The sequence below is a fragment of the Sesamum indicum genome, linkage group LG11, assembly GCF_026168435.1.
Source record: "Sesamum indicum cultivar Baizhima isolate 11 linkage group LG11, ASM2616843v1, whole genome shotgun sequence".
Classification (NCBI taxonomy): Eukaryota; Viridiplantae; Streptophyta; class Magnoliopsida; order Lamiales; family Pedaliaceae; genus Sesamum; species Sesamum indicum.
The window spans coordinates 3028675-3038146 of NC_142667.1; the positions used below are offsets into that span (position 1 = coordinate 3028675).

The following is a 9472-nucleotide window of genomic DNA, read 5'->3' on the forward strand; positions in this document are numbered from 1 at the left end:
TTTCCACTTTAGATTTATAATATACATGTATGTTATGTACATGAACGAAATATATTTGCCTTCTTACTAAGGAGCAATTATGAGACACATGATTTGCATTATCTCAAATGTAGAACAAGAATATAAAAAAATGGTCCTTCAATATGCAATTAGGATGTTATTTTGTAATTAATTTTATTTTTCTTCTGTTGTGGCACCTTCTCTCTCTTCATCATTAATTACAAAATAAATTATTCTTATTATTAAAAAATAGTAATATTTCATCATTTTCGGGCTCAAAAGAGGTCACAAGTAGCAACCATTTGAGTTTTTTTAAAGAGGAGAAATTGTACTTTTGATCCCATATGATAAGAGGGTATTGTACTTTAGGTCCCACAATTTACAGACTTAGCAAATTGATCACATAGGTTAAAAATTATAGCATTTGGGACAGAAAAGAAATACTAAATTTGTCGTCTTATGGGATCAAATATGTCTTAATTTCTATCTTATGAAATCAAATACGCTAAATTCATAAATTATGAGACCGAAAGTATACTAGAAATACAATTTTTCCTATTAGAGAGGAGTGGAGAGCTAATTTAATTCCTTTTGAAAATTTAAAAAAAAAATAGAAAGAGCAATTATTAGATTTGTTAAATGAGTGTGGAGTAATTTGCTTTCCCTTTCGCTTTTATTTATTTATTTATTTATTTATTTATTATGACTAATTAACGAATTAGATGACACTATAAAGTATTAAAAGAATCATTCTATTATATCATATAGTTTTTGGTATGGCCGCCGGCCCAGATAGCAATTACACGGCCGATTGCGCTGAGTCTTGGGCTTATACATAATTTGAAGCCCATTAGCCTTTGACAGCAATTTGTATGAATGGTTGAGTTTTCGGTTGAGATGGAGGACGGTTAGACGCCTTCCTTCCTTTCCGCCATTTTCCGCAACAATTTGAAGTTGGGAAGATTGCGAATGAGTCTGCATGGATTAATCGAGCAATGAGTGAAGTAGGATGGCGTTCGTCATGGCTGTGGAGCCCAAAGGAGAGGAAGTGCCTCTCCCTCCTCCAAATGAGAACTCACAGCAGAGCTACCCTTCTCCAAATCCATGCATTCATGCTCCGTCATGCCCTTGAAGCTAATCTCAACCTCATCACGAAGCTGATCACGGCCCTCTCCTCGGTAGATCCGTATTGCGGTACCCGACACGCGCGCCGGCTGTTCGATAAAATGCCGCAGAGGTCTGATGTTTTCCTGTGCAATACCATGATGAAGTCCCACCTGTATTCCCGCGATTTTTCGGAGGCCGTGGGTTTGTATGTTTGTTTGCGGAGGAACGAAGGGTTTGTGCCGGATAATTACACTTTTTCCACACTGGCCAAGTGCTGCGGCTTGAATTGTGCAATTTGGGAAGGAATGGAAGTGCATGCTCATGTGGTGAGGTATGGGTTTAAGTCTAGTTTGTATGTGGCGACGGCGCTGGTAGACATGTATGGGAAGCTGGGGCAGATGGGTGTTGCGAGAAAATTGTTTGATGAAATGACTGAGAGGAGTTCCGTGTCGTGGACTGCACTGATTACTGGGTATATCAGGGGTAGAGATATGGATACCGCGACAGTCCTTTTTGATATGATGCCTGAGAATGAGAGAGATGCAGCTGCATTTAATGTGATGATTGATGGGTACGTAAAGTTAGGTGAGATGGGGTTGGCTAAGAAGTTGTTTGACGCAACGCCCGAGAAAAATGTGGTTTCTTGGACAACTATGATCGATGGTTACTGTAGCAATGGTGATGTAGAAGAAGCTAGGTTGTTGTTTGATACAATGCCCAATAGGAATCTGTACTCATGGAATGCAATGATTGGTGGATATTGTCAGAATAAGCAAGCCAATGAGACGTTAGTGTTATTCCAGGAATTGCTAGCAGAGAAAATGTTTGAGCCAGATGATGTTACAGTTGTTAGTGTTCTTCCAGCTATTGCAGATTTAGGTGCTCTGGATTTAGGGAATTGGGTATATGAATTTGTCAAGAGGAATAAGTTGGACAGGTCTGCAAATGTTTCAACAGCACTGGTTGATATGTATGCTAAATGTGGGGAGATTGAGAAAGCAAGAAGAGTTTTTGATGACGTGCAAGGAAGAGAGACCTGTACATGGAATGCTTTGATTAATGGTCTGGCACTCAATGGGTGTGCTAAGGAGGCATTAGAAGTGTTTATGGAGATGAGGAGAAAGGGGTTTAAGCCCGACGAAATCACCATGCTTGGTGTCCTGTCAGCTTGTAACCACGGTGGTTTAGTGGAGGAAGGGAAAAGATGGTTCAGTAAAATGGGGGAATTTGGGTTTACTCCTAAAATTGAGCATTATGGTTGCTTAGTCGACCTCTTGGGTAGGGCGGGATGTCTGGAGGAAGCTGAAAGGTTGATTGAAGGCATGCCTTATGAGGCTAATGGCATCATATTGAGTTCTTTGCTGTTTGCTTGTGGTTATGCTAAGGACCTTACTAGGGCAGAGAAGGTGGTGAAGAAGGCAATTACTCTGGAGCCAGGTAATGATGGTAATTACATCATGTTGAGGAACTTGTATGCAGCTGAGAGAAGATGGAGAGATGTGGAACAAATCAAACGGTTGATGCTAACCAGAGGGGCTAAGAAAGAGGTGGGCTGCAGTGCCATTGAGGTCAATGGCCAGGTGTTGGAGTTTGTGGCTGGGGATAACCTGCACCCACATTTGAAGGCATTGCATTTGGTCTTGGATCAATTACGGATGCACATGAAGGTGAAGAACTCACTCCCCAGTGAAGATTGTAAAGCAGGTGAAGCTTAATGGGAAAGATCCTGAATTTTGTGAAGTGAATTAAGATACTGATGCTGGCCAGAGGAAAATGGAGACTAACTGGGGTTATAGTGCCAATGAGAATAGATAGCACAGTTCAGGGTTTGTGCTAACTTTAGGCTGCAGTCATAGTGGGGGTGATGCATTTGCTCGTAGAAATGCAGATGCACGTACTGAGAATCTGAATAGATGTTTGAAACTTTTCTTTCCTCTGACATATCCTTTGTTGATGATTAACATGATAGTCACAGGGATGAGTGATATGCTACTGATATGAGTCACAAAGTTAAGTGTTGACCTTGAAGGCTGGATTTAGAGGCTGTAATACAGAGCACATAACAGATACGGAAAAAAAATTTTGGGGTGTGGGCGTCGGCATTTTAGTCTTGTACTATCTTAAGTTCTTGATACTTGAAGGTATTCAATACGTCCATGGAGGATTCGAAAATATTGGCAGAACTATTTAATTTTTTATGTGGTATATTGGCTGCCAAATAAAGCCCATAGCGACTTGATCCTGAACCTTACTAGTGATTATGCAATTATGGAGACTAAAGGTTTTCAGACGTGCAGATCTGAAATCAGACAGAATGCCGGAACTGTGCTGTTGTTCCTTGGTAACGTGTGAAAGATTAAAAAGTTAGTTTTGAAAGTATTGTTACTTGAGAGTAGATACTAAGCTCATCATGTGCACTTGCAGCTTCCTTGTAGACTGAAGTCAAAAGCAAAGCCAGGAATCAGGTTATATAAGTGGACCCCTTCATCCTCCGGTTGCTGATTACCTCCACTAAAAGCCACTGCAAATGTCTGTCCGAGATTCTTTCTCAATATATTCATCACGGCAGCCATGTTTCCAAGATGAGCGTGTTCATGAGCTTCATGGAAGAGGTCAGCATCTCCTTGCTCGATTTGTATTCTCTCTCTCTCTCTCTCTCTCTCTCTCTCTGTCTGTCTGTCTCTCTCTCTCTCTCTCTCTCTCTCTCTCTCACACACACACACACACACACTCACACACACACACACACACTGAAGAAGTGAGAGAGAAAAATAATAGACATGCATTCGCATGCAAACTACAGAACTCAGTCGTTTCTGACTCAAAATTGGCAACAGCAGGCAAGTTTTAACAAACGAATGGCAGTCAATGTGTGTTTCCATAGAATTGAAGAAGAATGTGAATCTTAGCAAGTTACATGACTCCAGCCTCATATGTATCTGGAATCGCAACATAGTCCAGCCCCTACAGCAGACAAGAGAGCCGATGAGTAGACTGTTTTTCCCAGCTGACATTTGCTTAAGATCATCCTTGATACCTTTTTGTGCCTCTGGCCACAGTATTGCTCTTATTGCCACCGAACCATCTAGGAATTTTCTTGGTATTGATCGTATTATGAATAGACAAGAAAAAAGCAGAATTTGCTTTATCCAATGCATACAAAGTTGAAATCCGGAGTCATTATATTCACATTTAAGCTGTAAAGTGGACCTGAGAATGGCTATACCTGTATTTTCTCAAAATGTTAGGCCATGTTTACAACCCAAGATGTAAAGTGAATCGAGTTGGGCTAACCCAATTCAAGATCAGATTGAACCAATAAAAAAATGAGCTGGTTCAGGCCAAACCCATTTGGGACTGGGTCAATTCCAAGAATCAATACCTAGGACCAGCACAGCTCAGTGGCTTAGAACCATCGAGTCCTAGGCCGAGCCTGGGCCTGGGCCAAGCCTATTGAGCCATTTTTTAAGTTTTATTATATATATTCTTAACTATTATTTTTTTGTATATAAATTTCCGTGTGGTTTAATTAATTATTTATTTATTTTTATAGATGATTATAAATTTAAGTAATTGTTTATAAGAAAACCTTAATATCATATAAAAAAAATTAAACAACCACATCCAGGCTTGATGGGGCTTCGGGCCTCAATCGAGCCGGTCCATAGGCTAGACTTGGGTTTTATGACAATAATTAATTTTCAACCAAAAGCCATAACATGATGTTTTGTTTGTAGTTGGGGATAATTTTGTAAAAATACACTCTAACCCCACATATGAAGGAGGGTAGTAAACGTCAAATTTATCTAAGCCATGGTGAATCCACAAAGTTAGCTAGAGGGAAGTAAACAAATACCCGGTAAAGAATTCCCACTTAGTGCAGCGCATAATCCAAAAAGTTTCCCAAGACCCCCTCCAATCCTACATAGGTTAGTAGACATGGCTTAATAGTATTGGATGGCCAAGAATAGCACTCAATCTCAGGTGGAAACATACAGTTCATGATTTGCATAAATCAGCATCCCATGCACCTAACAATATTTGGCTTATATAAGCGATTGAGCAAGGATTCAGACAAGTCACCTTCATCATCACCAAAATTTTGTTAAAGATTATAAGCAATGGACTATATATTCCTCAAAAACCCACATGAAGTACATATATACTAAAGAATCAACCAAATTTATAATGTACAAACTGAAAAAAGAAAAGGAAATGTATATCAACATTCTTCTTGATGAAACAGCTTGTCAGGCAATATTTGCAAGTTGAGTTGAACCATCAACCTTTTCTCCTGTTAGCATCGGTTCCTTCCATCGTCCATACCTCTTAATTATAGATGAACTATATCCCTCTTCTTAAGAGGTAAATACTGTTCTTCCTTACCGACCAACACTATTTTGTCTCCCCCTCTTAGTCTTGCTTGCAGGGCCGAGGAGCTTTGAAATAGAACGTGTTTTCGGAGGTGGTTGATCATCCATGGGCAGATCACCCTCTGCCGGAACTGGCGGGCTGGTGCTACCAGATGCATCCTTCAGCACCAAAGGCCTTTGGGTTGGCTGAATCTTCACTTCCTCAAAACTATTCATCTCCTCATTCACCCTCCAATTGTCAATCAGGACTTCATCATCCCCCTGAATGCATTTATGGAGAGTAAGAATTTCTTGTAGAGAGTTTCAACCTCATTGGATTCCACCTTAATATCATGTTCATTTACAAAAACATTGCCAATGACAAAGATCAAGAAAGTATGTCTAGAATAGCTATGTTCACACACAATGCATCCAATAAGTGCCAAAAAAAGTTTGATGTGGGATATAAACATAAGTGAAAGCTTTGATGATTGCCCCAAAAGTACGTGTCAAGAAGGTGGAGCCACTTAAATCAGTTTATACCAGACAAAAACACTCACCATGTTTACACCTGTTGCATTCTTGATTCTGATATTAACATCAAAGAATAGGGGAAACTAAAGTAAGTAACTGATTCCACAGTAAAATTAAGTATTGCAAAGTTTCAGCCACAGAAATATTGAACCTTTAAGAGCAAATCCATGTCATTCAAATAAAAAAACATAGCATAAGATGAAATATGATTAGGTGAAACCCAGAACTATTTAATAAAAGACTCACATTTCCGCATGCATCTGCCAAGGAGATGTGATTTATGCTTCCATTTGCATCAGGAAAAACCTCTCCGTGACTTGTGAGTATACTTTCAGGCACAAGTAAGTCACCCATATTAAACTCTGATATAAGCTGAGCTGCAATATAAGTTCCCACCGGCATTCTGTCCACATCATTTGGAGGAGTAGCCGTATTTGGGGGAGAGTCGACCAAAGCATTATCCAAAAATGGCAAGCTCCAGTTCTCAGTCAAAGGAAACGTTTCAGCCTTTCCACTTATTATTACCTTGTCAACTCTACTCTTCAGGTTACCAACTTGTGATTGTAACAATTCAATCTTCTGAAATATGTGTTCCAAAGAATCATCATCACTTCCATTCTCAACGCACAACATTTCATCGTCTCCCAAAAACTCATCACTAGTGTTGACTTTCTGAGTTCCTTTTGCTACAAAAAACCAAACTCCATTACATAAAAGCATAATTACAGAACAAAACATATTCTTGTGACTGGCAGAAATTTAAACACACTATGATCAGAGTCTTAAAGCCAATAACAATTTAGTCTTGTCAATGGGTGGATAATACCCTACCCAATCCCAGATCAATACCCAATAAATACCCATAATAATTATTTGCACACCATACACGGACCCTACCCATAGAATACCCATTGCGTATTATCCAAGTTATACCCATAAAGAGTCCAATGCGGGTCTTACCCATTGAATATTAAATCTTGTGTTACCTTTTTCATGTTAAGTTTGAAAAAGTAAAATTTCTTAGAATTACAATTTACATGAAAATTGAAGAACCAGTTATTAACTTTGGCATAAATTTTTTATCCATTTGAATTTGCATTCAACTTTCATTTGATGATATTTTTAAGATTTGAGTTCAAACAAATTTATCTATTTCATACATTAGTCAAGCTTAACTAATTTAAATTTTTATGTTTTTTTTTCACTTTGTAAACTATCAAGTTACGTGCAAATTACTTTATTAAAAACTTAATTTGGAGTTGCCACTATGAAAATAAAGATGAAAAAATTTATTTATCAAAAGATTACAAATTCAATGATAAGTTAATGGATAAATCTACACTTTGGGGTATTAAATTTTACTCATATCAATACCCATACCCACAAGTACTTTAGAGTATAGACCCTACCCATACCCAAAAAATATTTATTTCAATGGGTATACCTGGGTCTAGTGAAATAATATTGGGTCCGGGTCTAGGTAATGGCTATTGTAATGGGCTTCGGTGTTGGTATTACCAGGCCAATTACAAGGGAATTAAAGATGGTAGAAGTTCATTGATCATTGACCAATAAGAATATGTAAGATGAAAATAGTAGAGAGAGAGATGGGGGGAGGGAGGAGGGAGGTACTAGTTTGGGCATCAAGGCGACAGAAACTTTATGGAAACCATTGTACTACTCATATCACTTCAACATGCTGCAGGTATAGGGCAAAAGCTAATAAAACACCGTTCTACTCAGTTACTGTTAATCATGCATGCACCAAAGCAGTAGTAGAGAAAGCAAAACTATCATTTCTTACCTGGATTCTTCAACTCACTGTCCATAAAAGCACCCTCAGTAAAATGCTTCCTATTCTCTGAAAAATGCTAGGCATCAAAGTCTTAAAAGGCATGAAGATATAGACAAAGATACTTCGATAGAGAAAGAGAAGATATTATACCATAATAAGAAAAAAGGTTATGATTGGACATATATGCTGTTACATCCTTTGTTGCTTCAGCTCTTGTTCTTTTCTTCCTCCTCAGGACCTCAGTTGTAGCATCATTCTGGTAGTGAGGAAGTGATTTCACACCAAGACCTTTCAATGGATGTTTCTCTAATTGAGTCTGTTTTCGCTGACTGTATTCATCAAGTTTTCTGTCATATTCCTGGGCTTGTGCCTCGAACTTCTTGATTTGCAATTCAACCCATTTACAACGCCACATAAGAGGCTGAATAAAAGACCTCCAATGAGTCGTCCGCTTTTTCTTCCTAAAGATTAAAAAATTCATGAAGCACATATAATAATAAGCAAGAATAACACTTGATTAGAAGATTGAATTAAGTTCTGCAAGCATATGTCAACTTAAAAGATGGTTCCTTCTTTACATGACTGTACTTTAAATCGAAAGTGAAAAGTGATTATCTTAGATAGCAACGGTACAAATTACCAGCTTCAATGGCTCCCAATTAAGGGGTCATCTGGTTAAGGGACATGTGGGATTTGTGTAGTGGAATTATATCCTCACTATTAGGATTCTATGCGTGAAGTTCTATGCAGTGGAATATACATTTCTTGAAGACCAAACAAATTCATGCATTCTCATGTGACACGTGTTATAGAATAGAACAAAGCCAGATTGCTCCAAATTCTGGGATCAGAAAGGCTAAGCAAAGCTACTTGTGAGATTTCAATATAATGATTCCATTTCACCAAATAATAATTTCTTTTCACTAAAAGAATAGATAATCAAATTTTATGGCTCAGTTCGTGGCAGCAAATAAGCACAACTTCAACACAAATGAGTACCTCATCCTGAACATTTCACTAAATCCATCAAAATCCAGTGCTGATGCAGCATCACCATGAAAATCTGATAAAGCTTCAGAGTCAGCTAAGGTATCAACATTTTCAACTCCATAATCACAGTCATCAAATGAACTTGAGCTCTCAGTTGTGTCCAGGCATTCAGCCTCAACCAGGTCAACGCCACCAGATTTTGTACATTCAGTTATGTCAACTTCCACATCAGTGTCCCTATGGACTTCTGCAATCTGCTCGACCAAGTCCCCATCCCCTTTATTTATCTCATAAGTAGTTGTAAATTTCATAAGCTCCTCTTCAAGTTCTATAGCAAACATTCCATTCGACTTATAGGTTGAAGGTTCCATCTTTGCTTTCAACTTCTCTCCGATGTACAAGGTAAATCAGCCTATTTCGAGCATATAGATCAACAAGAATATGCAGAGTACCTGCAGTACAATGAAATTGATAGTGTATTGATCACCATATCGGTATTCTACATAACATGCAATCATGAATCACTATCAACATAAAAAAGTAGCAAACATATGGTCAGACCAAGTGTCATCCGGACACAATGCACACATATTGGTAGCTTATATAACATAAGTTATGTTAGGAAAAACAAAAAACTAAAGATCAATCAAAATGATTGCATGGGTTTGATTTTGATTTCTTTGTCTTTAATTGA

At 38.2% G+C, this 9472-nt stretch overlaps 2 protein-coding genes across 4 annotated transcripts; one reads left to right on the forward strand and one right to left on the reverse strand.

The window, feature by feature from the left end:
* Positions 1 to 850: 850 nt before the first annotated feature.
* AHG11 (Pentatricopeptide repeat (PPR-like) superfamily protein) lies at positions 851 to 4255 on the forward strand. 3 transcript variants are annotated; one of them, XM_020698025.2, is made up of 3 exons: positions 851 to 3448; positions 3532 to 3719; positions 3911 to 4255. In XM_020698025.2, exon 1 carries the CDS (start codon positions 996 to 998, stop codon positions 2820 to 2822), a length of 1827 nt encoding a protein of 608 aa, XP_020553684.1. In that variant the 5' UTR covers positions 851 to 995; the 3' UTR covers positions 2823 to 3448; positions 3532 to 3719; positions 3911 to 4255. The 3 variants fall into 3 exon arrangements, with proteins under 3 accessions (XP_020553684.1, XP_011093268.1, XP_020553683.1); XM_011094966.3 differs by having other exon boundaries at positions 3945 to 4255; XM_020698024.2 differs by having other exon boundaries at positions 3948 to 4255.
* Positions 4256 to 5165: 910 nt separating this feature from the next.
* Positions 5166 to 9149, reverse strand: LOC105173277 (uncharacterized). Its single transcript, XM_011094967.3, has 5 exons — positions 8788 to 9149; positions 7939 to 8249; positions 7798 to 7854; positions 6240 to 6679; positions 5166 to 5741 (listed from the first exon to the last, which is right to left on the reverse strand). The coding sequence occupies exons 1-5, from the start codon at positions 9147 to 9149 to the stop codon at positions 5490 to 5492; spliced, it is 1422 nt and encodes a 473-aa protein (XP_011093269.1). The 3' UTR covers positions 5166 to 5489.
* Between the last annotated feature and the right edge of the window lie 323 nt (positions 9150 to 9472).

Coding starts and splice junctions, on each gene's coding strand:
- AHG11 (XM_020698025.2), top strand. CDS start 996: ATGAGTGAAGTAGGATGGCGTTCGTCATGGCTGTGGAGCCCAAAGGAG.
- LOC105173277 (XM_011094967.3), bottom strand. CDS start 9,149: ATGGAACCTTCAACCTATAAGTCGAATGGAATGTTTGCTATAGAACTT. Junction 8,250..8,787: donor AGTGAAATGTTCAGGATGAG/GTACTCATTTGT, acceptor TTTAATCTTTAG/GAAGAAAAAGCGGACGACTC. Junction 7,855..7,938: donor TAACCTTTTTTCTTATTATG/GTATAATATCTT, acceptor AGCATTTTTCAG/AGAATAGGAAGCATTTTACT.